A 16,029-nucleotide genomic window follows, 5' to 3' on the forward strand; every position below is an offset into this window, starting at 1 on the left:
GGCGCTCATCTCACTCTATAGGCCGAGGTAGCCGGCATTTGTCCGCAGACAGCTTCCGGGTCATGTGTCCAGCATGACTAAGCTGCTTCTGGCAACCAGAGCAGTGCACGGAAATGCCGTTTACCTTCCCGCTGGAGCGGTACCTATTTATCTACTTGCACTTGATGTGCTTTTGAACTGCTAGGTGGGCAGGAGCTGGGACCCTGTTGTGGGGATTCGAACCACCGACCTTCTGATCGGCAAGCCCTAGGCTCTATGGTTTAGACCACAGCGCCACCCGCATCCCAATTGAAAGTACTTGGGCTTAAAAGAGAGAGAACATTCATTTATTGAGTTGCATATTTTAACTTCAAGTGCAAAAATAGAGGTGGATAAAAGTCTCTGTCTCTATGTGGAGAGGGGGTCAAAATTAAGAACTGGTTTACACCATGCATTGGATCCCATATAGTGTATTAATAGGACGTGGGTGATGCTGTGGTCTAAAGCACTGAGCCTCTTGGGCTTGCTGATCAGAAGGTCGGCAGTTCAAATCCCCACAATGGGGTGAGCTCCCGTTGCTCTGTCCCAGCTCCTGCCAACCTAGCAGTTTGAAAGCACAATAGTGTAAGTAAATAAATAGGTACTGCTGTGGCAAGAAGGTAAATGGCGTTTCTGTGAGCTCTGGTTTCCGTCACGGTGTTCCATTGTGCCAGAAGCGGTTTAATCATGCTGGCCACATGACCCAGAAAGCTGTCTGTGACCAAACACCGGCTCCCTCAGCCTGAAAGCGAGATGAGCACCACAACCCCATAGTCACCTTTGACTGGACTTAACCATCCAGGGGTCCTTTACCTTTTACCTTTTTACCTAGTGTATTAATGTAATTCAGTGTAACATTATTCACTATGCAGATCTGATGCACAAGAAATCGACACAAAGCAAGCTGGTGTAAGTACAACAAGCGTAATTTTACAGCAGATACAAACCCCATACAGCAATGGAACAGCTGCTGCTGCTCTGTCTAACTCTGGCAAGCAAGGCTTTAATATGGTGTTTGGGTTGCCAGATCACATGACTGAGCTGAAGAAGCTTAGGATTCAGTCTAAGCCCCCCGCTCTCAGGTCCCGCCTCTGCCATGCCCCAAGAACTCTCCATTTGGGGGACTGCACCAGCCTCAGCTCAGCCAGCTTCTACTCAGCCAGGATGAGCTGACTGCATCAGCACATTTTTGGCTGTGCTGGGGTTGGAGACTTAATGCCAGAGGAGTCCAGCTAAGCTGAGAATCAGCCAAATGACCTCAAGGTTAGCACAAGAGGAATATGAGCAAATGAAATAAAGTTCTCTAATTACTTGTGCATGATTCTAGAGATTCATACCCTGCTCCTCATGTAGCAGCCTCCAAGGGTAGCCAAAAGAAAATAGAAAATTAAGCAATGTAAAATAATTAATCATACACAACAGGAACAGAGCAGGGGGAGAATGACCACCAAATAAAAAATTAAAAAGGGGTCTAAAATGGCTGGCAGAATAAAAAGGGAGTCAAAAGGCATCAAGGTTGGCTTCCCTGGGGAAAGCGTTCCAGAGCCATAGAATAGGTCCTAACAAAAGTCGCCATGTACCTGACCTCTGGTCTATGACACATATCTTAGACACCATTTGGAGTGCTCAGGACATGAGTCAGTTAAGATTCCATTCAGTGTGGCTGGGCGGTGGAGGGACAAAGCCTGCATTGTAAAGGGGAATCTTGCAGTGCAATTTCTTTGATTCACATAATTCAAGTATGGGGAACTGTTTTCAGCCCAAGGACTGGATGGAGAACTACCCAATGGTGTATTGGTCATTATAATGTCAGGTGACAAAGGGGCTCGTGGTCAGTGCTGATTGATTGTAATTTAAAACAGATCGTCAAATTCTGTTCTTTTTCAGAGTTTGGGTTACTTAAGTAAAGAATGGTGTAGGATAGGGTCATTGTCTTTCACCACCACCATCACCCATTCCACTCCCCGCTTCCAGCTTTAGTGGCATTTATGAACAATGACCCTCTTCAAGGCCCCTTTCACCTCCTTATTTCTGAGACTGTAGATCAAAGGGTTCAGCATGGGAGTAATCACCCCATACAACATGCTCACCAGCCTGTCCTGATCTGGATGGTGGCTGGAGGAAGGCCTTAAGTAAGTGAAGATGATTGTCCCATAGAAGAGGCACACCACAATTAGATGGGAGGCACAAGTGGAGAAGGCCTTGTGTTTCCCATCGGAAGAACGGATCCTAAGGATGGTGGAGATGATGTGGATGTAGGAGACCAGCGTCACTATAAAAGCCCCCACACCCAAAATCCCACCAACAATGAAGACAACCATCTCAGCCATATAGGTGGAAGCACATGATAAGGCCAAGACTGGAGGGATGTCACAGTAGTATTGATTGACTCTATTGGATCTGCAGAAAGGTAGAGTGAAAGTCATTACCGTGTGCAGCAAGGAGTGGAGGAACCCTGTGACCCATGTACCAGCAGCCATCTGAAGACACAGCTTCTTGCTCATGATGACCGTGTATCGCAGAGGGTTGCATATGGCCACATAGCGGTCATAGGCCATGGCAGACAAGAGGAAGACCTCTGTCCCTGCCAAGGCTACCAGAAAGTAGAGTTGCAGCACACAGCCAGCAAAGGAAATGGTATTGCTCTCTGACAAGAGGCTCTCCAGCATCTTGGGTACTGTAACTGTGGGGCAGCAGATGTCCAGCAGGGAAAGGTTGCTGAGGAAGAAATACATAGGGTTGTGCAACTGGGAGTCAGCTTCTATGGCAAGAAGAATGGTGCTGTTCCCCAGCAAGGTGACCAGGTAGATGAGCAAAAAGGCAGCAAAGAGGGAGAAGCGGACAGCTGGGAGATCAGAAAGTCCAGTTAGGATAAATTCTGTCACTACGGTGATGTTCTCCATTTCTCCCCTGTGCAAGGAACTTTCCTGCAAGAGTTTGAAAGCAAAAGTGTGACAAAGTAAACATGTTGGAGGCTACAGGCATACACAAGTTAAGGCCTTCTTTGCTTTTCAAGGTGTATCCATATAGCCTTGAGTCATACTAAGCAGAAATTTGAGGTCCCTCTCAGAGCCTTTATCACTCTGAGAAGCAAAGATTAGTTCCTAGCGATCACATTCATGCCCTGTACCTGAATTTCCTAGAGACCAATGTTTGGCCTATGTGTGAAACACAATGCTTAATAATAATAATAATAATAATAATAATAATAATAATAATAATAATAGATTTTTATTTATACCCCGCCCTTCCTGGTTCAAAAACCGGGCTCAGGGTGGCTAACAACAAATTTAAAACACTTAAGTGTAAAAACAGCATAAAATACAGTATAGAGATGGTTCTTAGATCAGATCATCTGACAAAGTCAATTTTAGGTCCTTAAAGTACTGAGACTCGTCAGAGCTGCTTTGTACATTACATGTAAGTGGTGATAATGTTAATGGCCAGCACCTAGTGTGAAAGCTGGAACACGTATACTGTAGCTACGGGGCTTGATGGTGGGGCGTTGTTAACTAACTGAGGGTCTCATGGACCCTGCCACAATGCCACACCACCTATCATGGTAAGCAGACTTCCATGGGGTGGGAATGGGAAGCAAGGGGAATGGCAAGGGGGTGATCAAGAAAAGTGAGTGGGGACAAAAGCCCTAGCTGAGCAAATTTGTGCCTTCTTTTTACAGCAGGAGGTCCAATCTGCATGCAGTATTATTGTCTCAGAAAATCCTGTCCACACCTGTCAGTTCATGTGAATGTCCTCCCTCATTCTATCGGGTGCCTCTCACGAGATGAAGACTTTGTGGCTTCACCCTCAGCCTGATTTATTCATCCTCCCCTTCCCTGCCTATGTTCTATCTAGCCTGATGAAAAGTTCTGAAGAACTCACTACATTGTGGGCGACTTGATAAAATATTGCCCTCGTATGGATTTACAAATGTATTTATACCACTCTCATCTAAACTATTTTTCTGTTCATCTGAGCATCCCTTCTAGACAGAGCTCATTTTTTTAGGAATAAATGTGTCAGTACTCACTATGAAGTTGTTACGGTAAGTACCACACATTGTGAGGGGGGAGGAAGGTCCCAGTACTGTGTACCTTTGACTACCCCCAGAAAAGAGCACTGCTTCTAGAACATTCAGTTTACCACTCTCATTTCATGTACACTTGCTTCAGTTTAAGAGTCTCATTTCTTTGAAATTCTACATTTAGAAACATCACTCTTTCCGTCTTCCCTAAACCTTGATCTTTGTCACAACGATAGCCCCATTAAGCTAGCATCTACTGTAATAATACTCACTGTCAATGTTTGGTGTGTTACCATTTCTCCAAACAGTCACTCTTAAGAATGCCTCTCATCTGCCTTGAGATCAAGGAAGGATTGTCTGTTCCTCTGGCAGCTCAAACTTCTCCTTTCAACCTCAACAGGAGCTCAAGGGAATAGCAGGCCTCAGAGCGCATAAGCAATGTCAGGAAACATCTCTGCTCGCCACCTATGGCCAATGTCAAGACCAAGAGTGATGGTTGATTTCCCAGCACAATAAACTACAGGGCTGTGAATAATTGTCATTCAAGATATCACTCCCTAGATGTTAAGGAAATCAGGCCAATGCTTTATGTACGCCAGTTCACCAGAGTAAGGAACTGTTCTAGTCCAGTGTTTACACAAAGCTCAGAAGCTTTAGGGACTAGGTCCTTTTTGGTGGGCTTACTCAGTGGCGTAGCGTGGGTTGTCAGCACCCGGGGCAAGGCAAGTAATTTGTGCCCCCTAACCCGTGGATTGCACCCCCTAACCTGTGGATTTGCGCCCCCTAACCCTAACCCCCAGATGTTGCGCCCGGTGCGGCCGGGGCCCCCCTGCACCCCCCACGCTATGCCACTGGGCTTACTTCATGCATACCCTCCAACACCTTGAAGACAAAATCCAGGATACCATCTTCCCAGACACCATCTTCCTGTTAGTTATCGCAAGACCACGGTGGCCATTTTGGTTGCCGTGATCTTGTGCAATTTCACACCATGGTCTGTTGGGATACTGCCAGGGAGACAAAGGCCATCATGCCTCCACGTTGATTCCGAATGATCCATCGATCTCCCGTAGATACAGTATCAGTCAATTAGTGACACGAGCCTCAGAAATAGCTTGCCACATTCCAGGGCTCGTGCACACCCTTTCAGCAGAGTTCGCACAACGAAAGATGCACTCAGGAGAGCATAATTTACAACTTTATTCAGCATTGGTCAGAACAAAGAAAAACATGACTGCCTGCCTGCGTGTCTAGGCACAGAGAGAGACAACAGCTATATACAAAACAGAAACATCCTGTGAACAGGAAATACGCAGACTGTGACACAACAACCTGCTCCCTTTTTAAGGTGGAACGGAAATATCCTAACATGGTCCCCCCCACCCCCAAAAAAAGTGCTTTTTCTGGGCACGGCACCCAAAAATGCGTGTTTTGGGGTGCCATGCAAGATCAGGACCTACATCTTTCCACTGTGTTGTTGTTGTTGTTGTTCAAACCAGTGGGAGGAGCACAGCAAAGCAGGTGCAGGACTTGGGCTGGATGTATTTTTGGATAACTTTCCTCAGACCCCATTCTTCTCCTCTTGAAACAAGAGGTCCCCAACCCCCAAGGTGACTTCCATTCCAAGATACTTGTAATGTGAGCAGTGTTTAAAGTGTTTTTAAAATTGTTGGGAGGGGGGTCAGTTCTGAGCGACACCAGCAGGGAACAGGAGCTTAGAAGATCTGATTTGTTTCAGTTTTGCATATAGTTTGGTAGCGACACTGCTAAGTAATGTTTCCTCCTTATCTGCTCACTGTGGGTCATTTGTAATCTTGCAAATGCTACAGTGCCAGAGCAGGTCACACTTTTTCTGTGAGTGGAAAGAGAAATAGTAAGAGAGTTCAACCACGGAGCAGTCGCCCATGGGAGATTGTGAACTCTCGTTCCTTGGAGGCTTTCAAGCAGAGGTTGGATGGCCATCTGTCATGGATGCTGTAGCTGAGGTTTCTGCACTGCAGGGGGTTGGACTAGATGACCCTCGGGTCCCTTCCAACTCTATAATTCCATGATTCTATACGCTGGAGTGGGGAAGTGATTAAAAACTCTAGAAATTTACATCAGAAAACTTGTGTCCAACTTGCACTTCCTGGGGTTGGAAATGGAGTGTGTTCCCCCCCCCCCAGAAGTTGAAAAGTGATAAATGAAGAGGGGAAAGTTGAAGAGACGTTCATATTCATGGATCAGAAGTAAGAAACACAACTATAAAAAAAAGTGGTGTGGCAGATTTTATTGACATTGGAACTGGATTACACAACACATCTCAACATGTTAGAACAAAAGTCCAAACAGATAATTAATAGTGGCATCTATTTATGTTTGTCATTCCACTAAGATTTCAGTGTGAAGAATTAAGATATATGGTTCCATGTTATTATGATTTATTTACTTCGTTTTTATTGCACCCTTCCATCTCAAGGCAATATACACAAAACCACACAGACACACTTTACCGCCACAATAATCCTGTGAGGTAAATTGAATTGTGTGATTGGCTGAGTGGGGACTTTGAAAGTGGATTTTCCTGGACCTCATCTGAAACTCAAACTGTGATATCATGCTTAGATATAGCAGAGTTGGATGACAGCCTGAGGGTCATCTAGTTCAACACTCTCTCCTGTAATTCAGGAATCTCAAAGAACCCATGGCAAATGGTCACCCTGTTGTTGTTTAGTCGTATCTGCCTTTTCATGACCCCATGGACCAGAGCACGCCAGGCATTCCTGTATTCCACTGCCTCCTGCAGTTTGGTCAAACTCATGTTAGTAGCTTCAAGAACACTGTCCAACCATCTCGTCCTCTGTCGTCCCTTCAGCCTCTCCTTTAAACACTCCAATGAAGGAGTGTCCACCCCCCTCCACTGTTGAACAGCTCTTACCATCAGGAAGATCTTCTTGACAATTAGTTTGACAGTCCTGTCTTGTAATTTGAACCCATTTTTTTAAGTCCTACCATCTGGAGCAGGAGGAAGCAAGCTTCCTCCATCTTCCATGTGACAGCCCTTTAGATAATTAAACATAGCTATCATGTCTCCTCAGTCTTCGCTTTTCCAGGCTAAACATAGGAGATGGAAAGGATAGCTATCTTCAAATATCTAAAGGGCTGACAAATAGAAGATGGAGCAAACTCATGTCAGGTCATTGTCAGTTGATCAATCATAATTTAAAACAGATTAAATTCTGTTCTTCTTTTTCAGAGATTGGGTTATTTTAGTAGATAATGATATAGGATAGGATCATTGTATCTTAGCCATATATCCCCACCTCTTCCAATTTATTGGCGTTTATTAACAATGACCCTCTTCAAAGCCCCTTTCACCTCCTTGTTCCTGAGGCTGTAGATCAAGGGGTTCAACATGGGGGTAATCACCCCATACAACATGCTCACCAGCCTGTCTTGATCTGGATGGTGGCTGGAGGAAGGCCTTATGTAAGTGAAGATGGTCGTCCCATAGAAGAGGCACACCACCATAAGATGAGAGGCACAAGTGGAGAAGGCCTTGCGCTTCCCCTCGGAAGAACGGATCCGAAGGATGGTGGAGATGATGTAGATGTAGGAGACCAACGTCACCATAAAAGCCCCCACACCAAAAATCCCACCAACAATAAGGACAACCATCTCAGCCGCATAGGTGGAAGCACATGATAAGGCCAAGACTGGAGGGATATCACAGTAGTATTGATTAACTCTATTAGAATTACAATAAGGTAGAGTGAAAGTCATGACTGTGTGCAGCAAGGAGTTGAGGAACCCTGTGACCCATGTACCAGCAGCCATCTGAAGACACAGCTTCTTACTCATGATAACCGTGTATCGTAAAGGGTTGCATATGGCCACATAGCGGTCGTAAGCCATGGCAGACAAGAGGAAGACCTCTGTCCCTGCCAAGGCTACCAGAAAGTAGAGTTGCAGCACACAGCCAACAAAGGAAATGGTATTTTTCTCTGACAAGAGGTTCTCCAGCATCTTGGGTACTGTAGCTGTGGGGCAGCAGATGTCCAGCAGGGAAAGGTTGCTGAGGAAGAAATACATGGGGTTGTGCAAATGAGAGTCAGCTCCTATGGCAAGAAGAATGGTGCCATTCCCCAACAAGGTGACCAGGTAGATGAGCAAAAAGGCAGCAAAGAGGGAGAAGCGGACAGCTGGGAGATCAGAAAGGCCCATTAAGATGAATTCTGTCACTACGGTGATGTTCTCCATTTCTCCCCTGTGCAAGGAGCTTGCCTGCAAGCAAAAATGTGACATAGTCAACATGTTGGAGGCTACAGGCATACAGAAGCTAAGGCCTTCTTTGCTTTTCATGGTGTTAGGCATATAGGTAAAGGTAAAGGTACCCCTGCCCGTATGGGCCAGTCTTGACAGACTCTGGGGTTGTGCGCCCATCTCACTCAAGAGGCCGGAGGCCAGCGCTGTCCAGAGACACTTCCGGGTCACGTGGCCAGCATGACAAAGCTGCATCTGGCGAGCCAGCGCAGCACACGGAAACGCCGTTTACCTTCCCGCCAGTAAGCGGTCCCTATTTATCTACTTGCACCCGGGGGTGCTTTCGAAGTGCTAGGTTGGCAGGCGCTGGGACCGAGCAGCGGGAGCGCACCCCGCCGCGGGGATTCGAACCGCCGACCTTTCGATCGGCAAGCCCTAGGCACTGAGGCTTTTATCCACAGCGCCACATATAGCCTTGAGTAATACTAAGCAGAAATTTGAGGTCCCTGCTAATAATAATAATTTATTATTTATACCCTGCCCATCTGGCTGGGTTTCCCCAGCCACTCTGGGCGGCTTCCAACAAAGCACTAAAATACAATAACCTGTTAAACATTAAAAGCTTCCCTAAACAAGTGCTTAGACACTTTATCACTCTGAGAAGCAAAGATTAGTTCCTAGTGATCACATTCATGCCCTGTACCTGAATTTCCCAGAGACCAATGTTTTGCCCGTGTGAGAAACACAATGCTTAATTAGATGGTTCTTAGATCAGATCATCTGACAAAGTCATTTTTAGGTCTTTAAATTAGTGAGACTTGTCAGAACCTCTTTGTGCATTACATGTAAGTGGTGATATTGTCAATGGCCAGCACCCCGTGTGGAAGCAGGAACAAGTGTACTGTAGCTACAAGGCTTGACAGGGAGTTGTTAACTAACTGCAGGGAACCTGGAGTCTGATAGTTTTATATACTCGCTGCCAGATCCTCTTCCTCCTAGTCAACTGCTGGGTCATTATTTACGGCTGGATTTTCTCACGTTCTCCTTTTGTGCCTGTCACCACATGAATACTTTATTGTTCCACCATGAGCCTGATTTATTTGTCCTTTCCCTGCCGTAGTTATTACCTGACGGCAAGCTCTGAAGAACTCAAAAGACTCCACACCATTTCATGACATTTTGGTTGGCCTGATCATAGTATTGCCCTTATACGGATTTTCATCTCATCTAAACCATATTTTTATTCATCTCAGCATCCCTTCTAGAACATTCTGTGTACTGCTCCTGTTCCATGTACACCCGTCTTGATATATGAGTCTCATTTCGTCAAACTTATAAAATTACCAAACATATCTTTTCCTGTCTTACTTAAGCCTTTAAGCCACAAGGATGGTCCCGTTAAGCTTGTATCTTCTAATACTCACTGTCAATGATTGGTGCGTTTCCATTTCACCAAACAGTCGCTCTTAAGAATGTCTCTCATCTGCCTTGAGATCAAGGAAGGATTGTGTGTTCCTCCAGCAGCTCATCCTTCTCCTTTAAGTCTCGACATAAGGAGCTCAAGGGAATAGCAGGCCTCAGAGCACACCAGCAATGCCAGGAAGCATCTGTTTGCCTATCATGACCAATGTCAAGACAAAAAGTGATGGGTGATTTTCCAGCACAATAAGCTCCAGCCCTGTGAATTATTGTCTAACTCTACATTTCCATTATTATGATTTTTTGAATACATGACTCCCTAGAATGTTAAGGAAGTGCAGCCCATGTTTTATGTTCTCCATTTCACCAGATGGAACAGATCTTCTCTAGGTTTTACACAAAACTCAGGAGAATAGCAGCCAGGCAGGAGTTGTGACTATGCTTAAGTGACCTTAGCTTTCAATGGCGAGAGAACAAATTCCATGTAACAGAAAATAAGCAGTGCCTGAGTAGAGAGATCATTTTCTGAACCTCCTGCCTAGAATCCCTTAGTCATGTGGGGGTAGCAACAGTATTCAATGGGGTAGTATTCAATGGGGAATTTTGTATGTGAGCTGGAACTTGTCTGTGACCAAAATAATAAATTCATTCATTCAATGGGGGTAGGCACTTTGCATATGCTCAGAGCCACCTTCTTTCTCACATCCCAGCATAAGTCATGGCTGAGTCCAGGCACTAAGATCAAGCGTGAAGACTCAAACCAAGGAAGACTGTCCATGAAAATGTCTATAATTGATGGTACTCAGTGACCTCCATGATGAAGCCCAAGCCCCATAGTGATCCTAAAACCACAGGGAGATTGTGGTGCCTGCAAATTTTGATATTAAAATTTAACTATGGCCATACACACTTCTCTCCTCCGAAAACGGGACCATGCAATTCTTTCCTACTCCTTAATGAGTCCCAAAGAGCATTGTTAACATTTATGGTGCAGTCTCCATCTCATCTGCTACCACAGAGCTCCTACCAGAAAGGTCCTCAGATAAATGCTCTGCATCCATGGTGATGTAAAAATAATGCCACCAAGAGTAATTATGATGTAATCCAAAGTGAATGGATTTGAAGTCCCCAGGACTCTCACAGGGATTAGCACACATAAGGCCAATTTGGGAGAGGCTATGCACCATCCCTAGTGCTTCCTGCTCAATGACATGGTTACCCTGTGTGGGGGCTCCACCTGTCAGGAGCTCAGCCTACACTCGAGTAGGACCCTGGCAGAGATCTCAGATTTCAACTCTGGAAGGAACTCTCCTCTACAGAAGACAATTTCCTCCATATAGAAAACTAGATGCAAGAGAGAACAGATGTTTTATCTTCCATTTTAAACGGCAGGAATCATCCCTGTAGAACTTTCTCTCTCTCTCTCTCTCTCTCTCTCTCTCTCTCTCTCTCTCCCACCTACAATAAAAAAGGATAAATTCCAGCAATGTGGATTTAAAACTTCAGTTGCAACTAGGCCCAAATTAGGTCTGAAATACTAGGGGATTGTTTGTTTCGTTTATTTAGGAAAGCGTTTATATATTGTCAGTTAGTACAACGGAACATGGCTCTGTACAACAATGTATACGATAAAATCTAAAACATCATAAAAGCAATAAATAATGCTCATTAAAGCAACTGCATTAAACAGTTACGAGTAGGCCTGTCTACATAAAAAAAGTGTTGGCAGAGTTAGTGGATATTGAATGCTTTATTAATTATCCCTGCTACCGACGTGTGTTTTCCACAGGAGTTTTAGAAATCGTCATATTGAGCGAATCAGTTCTGAGGGACACCAGCAGGGAAGGGGAGCTAAAAGTATCTTGCTAATTTCAGATTGGCAGAGTGTTTGGCAGCAGCACAGTGCTTTGTGAAGTTTCCTCCTCCTAATCTACTCTCTGTGGATCATTTGTAATCTTGCAAATACTTGTTTTTCAGTGTGTCAAGTGGACATGCAATATACCGTATTTTTCGCCCTATAGGACGCACCGGCTCATAGGACACACCTAGTTTTCAGGGGGGGAAATCGAGTAAAAAAATATGATTTCCCCTCCGCAGCTCTGAGAGCAGTGGACAGGCTGCATGCGTTGCTATCGCTGAAGCCAAGGAGCCTGCATTCGCCCCATAAGACGCACACACATTTCCCCTTCATTTTTGGAGGGGGAAAAGTGTGTCTTATAGGGCGAAAAATACAGTACCTGAGTGGGGAGGCGATATTTGAAAACTCTGGTAATTTGCATAGACAGACTTGTGTGAAACTTGCATTTCTTGGGTATGAAAATGAAGTGAGTGGATTTCCCCCCTAGGTGCTGAAAAGTGGTTAATGAAGAGTGGAAACTTGAAGAGACGTTCACGTTCATAGAAGTAAGAAACACAACTATTAAAAAAACCAAACCACAATGGTGTGACAAGAGTTTATTGACAGTGATACTGAATTACACAACCCATCTCTCTACATGTTAGAAGAAAAGCCCAAACAGATAACTGATAGTGATAAGTTTGTCATTGCTCTAACATTTCAGCTGTGGGGGGAAATTACCTATTTGTTTACTTCATTTTTACTCCACCTCAAGGTATGTACAAGACTAGACACACACACACAATATTTTGTTTGTTTAGTCATTTAGTTGTGCCCGACTCTTCGTGACCCCGTGGACCAGAGCACGCCAGGCACTCCTGTCTTCCACTGCCTCCCGCAGTTTGGTCTAGCATCAAGAACACTGTCCATCCATCTCGTCCTCTGTCGTCCACTTCTTGTGCCCTCCATCTTTCCCAACATCAGGGTCTTTTCCAGGGAGTCTTCTCTTCTCATGAGGTGGCCAAAGTATTGGAGCCTCAGGTCCCATTAACTCACCAAGAAATTTGTCCGGCTCCTTCAAAAATGGTACCCCCCCAACTCACAACAGTATGTTAACATTATGTTAAGATTGCATTTAACTGTAAGGGGGGGATATGTAGCAGCACTGGATATCATAACCTAGGCATATATTATGTACATAGATTGTGAGTGTCCTATCATTCAGACCTTCTGGGGTACAATCCATAGTATTTTCACCAAAATTGTGGGATATTGTATCCATCCCATCCCTAAGATGCTCCTTTTCAGATATCTAAAAATTCACTCCATGGAAGTTCTATTGAACCTATTAGCAACTGCTAAATAAATACAGCAAAAAAACCACAAACCCTAATATATCAGGGTAGTGGTGCCCTCCACATGGTTTTGGACTACAACTCCCATCAGTCCCATTCAGCCTGGCCAGTGGTAGAGAATGATGGGAGTTGGAGTCCAAAACATATGGAGGGGGCAGCAGCAAGTTGTCTATCCCTGCACTGTGCTAATATTTTAATATCCCACCAGACTTCATGAAAGTCTGGGCATTACAAGCAAGTTTGAAGACACAAACCTAAGAAGCTAGGAGACTTTTCATAAAATGTCTGTAGTTGATGGTACTCAGTGACTTTCACAATGAAAACACCTAGAAAAGGTACAAAACTAGAGGGACATCATGCTCCCTGCAGATATTGATATAAAAATGAAGCTATATTCCTCTCCTTCCAAATAAGACCATGCAAGTGTTTTTCCCTCCCAAATGAGTCCCACAGAGCATTGTTAAGTGTAATGAAGATGACGGAATCACCTGCAATTCCTCTGATATCAGGGGGGCACCTCAGTTGAATACCCAACATGGGTGGGGCTGTATAAATAAGAATACCAAAAGCAATTATGGTGAAACCTGAAGTCAGTGGCTTATTCAGTTATGTGGAGATTGCAGGATTTACCAAGCAATGGGAGGAGACACTTTGCATATGCTCGGAAACAACTTTATTGTATCCCAACGTAAGTTGTCACTGAGTCCAAGCACTAAGAACAAGATTGAAGAATCACACATATGGAGCTGGGCCTACATGTTGGAAGGCTTACCATTAAAATGTCTATAATTGACGGTACTTAGTGACCTCCATGACAAAGCCCATAGAGGTTATGAAACCACAGGGAGATCATGCTCCCTGTAGGTATTGATGTTAAAATATAGTGATGGACATACACATTTCTCTCATCCCAAAATGGGACCATGCAAGTGTTTTCACCTGCCTCATGAGTCCTAAACGGCCTCGGCCCAGTATACCTGAAGGAGCATCTCCACCCCCATCATTCTGCCCAGACACTGAGATCCAGCGCCGAGGGCCTTCTGGCAGTTCCCTCATTGTGAGAAGCAAAGCTACAGGGAACCAGGCAGAGGGCCTTCTCGGTGGTGGCGCCGCCCTGTGGAACGCCCTCCCATCAGATGTCAAAGCGATAAACAACTACCTGACATTCAAAAGACATCTTAAAGCAGCCCTGTTCAGGGAAGTTTTTAATGTGTGATATTTTAGTGTATTTTTGGTTTCTGTGGAAGCCGCCCAGAGTGGCTGGGGAAACCCAGCCAGATGGGCGGGGTACAAATAATTAATTTATTATTATTATTATTATTATTATTATTATTATTATTATTATTCACAATAATGGTGCAGTCTCCATCTCATCTGCTACCACAGAGCTCCCTCTGAAAAGTTCCTCAGAAGATGTATTAAAATTATTATGGTTTCGTCCAAAGTCCATGGCTTTAATGTCCCGAGAACATCCAAACAGCACACATGGGGCCAAGAGAGAACACTCTCCGCATCATCCCTAGTACTTTCTGCTCACAGAAGTGGTTACTCTGTGTGTGGACTCTACCACATTTCAATACTTGAAAGGAAAGCTCCTATACAGAAAACAATCTCCCCCATATGGAGGGGAAGAGAGGGAGAAGAGAGATGTTTAGTCTCCCATCTGACATGGCAGGAATCATATATGTAGCAATCTTTTCTCCCACTTGCCATCGAAAACAGTAAATCCCAGAATGACCGCTCCCCACCTCAAATGGGGGGCGCTTTTTGTGGGGTCGTGTGCAGCCCCTTGATCCTACACAATCCCCGGCAATGTAGCCTGTCTTCTCCTCAGATCTACATTTTCAATTGGAACAAACACAAAGCTGAAATAATATGTTCTCAAAGTTTCACAAGGTTTCTTGCCTTAACCCTTGCTGTTAACCCAATCTATAAATCTCTTATACTCAGTACAGCGCTACAAACAAACAAGCACATTCCTGCAAATAAAGATGTGTCAAAACAGGGAGTGGGCCATGCTGCAACCCCTTTTCCCTGATGTAGGGATCGGTGAATCAGTCAGTGTCAGTTTATCTTTGATTCTCATTTCTCCAATCTTAAAATCAGGATTCCAGTCCACACGGGAGCCCTCACTTGAACAATCCACCATCTTGGTGGTAACCTTTTCCATCAGGTCTTCTTCATCCTGGCTCTATGACCTCCTGGTGGGTCTTCTCTGCCATGTAAACTCTAGCAAACTGGTTCTCATACTTTTTTTCTCTGGGCCACACTTTCAGAATAAAAATTACCTCACACCACACTGAATTGTTTATTGATAAGAAATACACTGGAAGCATTCAAGAAACTTCAGTAATAGTTGCAAGATAGATATACGAAATTAGATATATTAAGAAGAAGTTTAATTATGATAAAAGTGTTTATTGGCAATAAGTATTATGAAATCAAAATATGGAATAGACAGGAGGTCAGGTCTTTAGTGTTAAGACCAATATATGTTATATTGTTTGCTAAGAAAATTATGTGTTTATAGTTATTCCTGTATGTAATTTGGTATTTGTGGTTTTTTTCTTTTTTCTTGTTGTATCAATAAAAAATCTTCTTTAAAAAAAGATAAGAAATACACTGGAAAGGGAAAAGGAACAACTAACAGTGCTTGATTTATAACATAGAACACAACTACTTCATAATATGCTCATGGGACATCCAGAAAGTATTAAACAATGCAGCTACATAAGAACATAAACTAGCCCAAAAATATAATATTAACCGTCCTTGGATATTCTTGCCACACTTGTCATCCTCTCCTACCATACCACATCCTTTGACTCACAAGATATGTGGAAAAATAAACCTATAACTGAAGCGACCAGAGGCACAAGGAGAACCAAGAATAAAAGTCTCCATATTACATCAAGCAAAATGTTCAACCAATTAAAAGTTACTTATCCCAAATGTCTGGAGAGAGTTTTACATTTTCTTTTTTACATATTCTTATTTTATGTATTCAATAAAATCCCACCAAACTGAGACAAAGGGTTACCTTTGTTTTCCCTTTCAAAAAATGGGTATACTACTTTTCATTGGCTCAGAATTACTTATGTGTCCATTTTCATCTAATAGAGAAATACAGATAT

The 16,029-nt window shown here is 43.9% G+C and overlaps 1 protein-coding gene across 1 annotated transcript; it reads right to left on the minus strand.

Moving 5' to 3' along the window:
- Positions 1 to 1,994: 1,994 nt before the first annotated feature.
- Positions 1,995 to 10,737, minus strand: LOC309328431 (uncharacterized protein; the record flags this gene model as incomplete). The annotated part of the gene is made up of 4 exons (XM_081838431.1): positions 10,614 to 10,737; positions 9,709 to 9,899; positions 7,358 to 8,305; positions 1,995 to 2,993 (listed from the first exon to the last, which is right to left on the minus strand). Exons 2-4 carry the CDS (start codon positions 9,730 to 9,732, stop codon positions 1,995 to 1,997), a joined length of 1,971 nt encoding a protein of 656 aa, XP_081694557.1. The 5' UTR covers positions 9,733 to 9,899; positions 10,614 to 10,737.
- Between the last annotated feature and the right edge of the window lie 5,292 nt (positions 10,738 to 16,029).

The sequence above is a fragment of the Podarcis erhardii genome, assembly GCF_964252035.2.
Source record: "Podarcis erhardii genome assembly, chromosome: 13".
Lineage (NCBI taxonomy): Eukaryota > Metazoa > Chordata > Lepidosauria > Squamata > Lacertidae > Podarcis > Podarcis erhardii.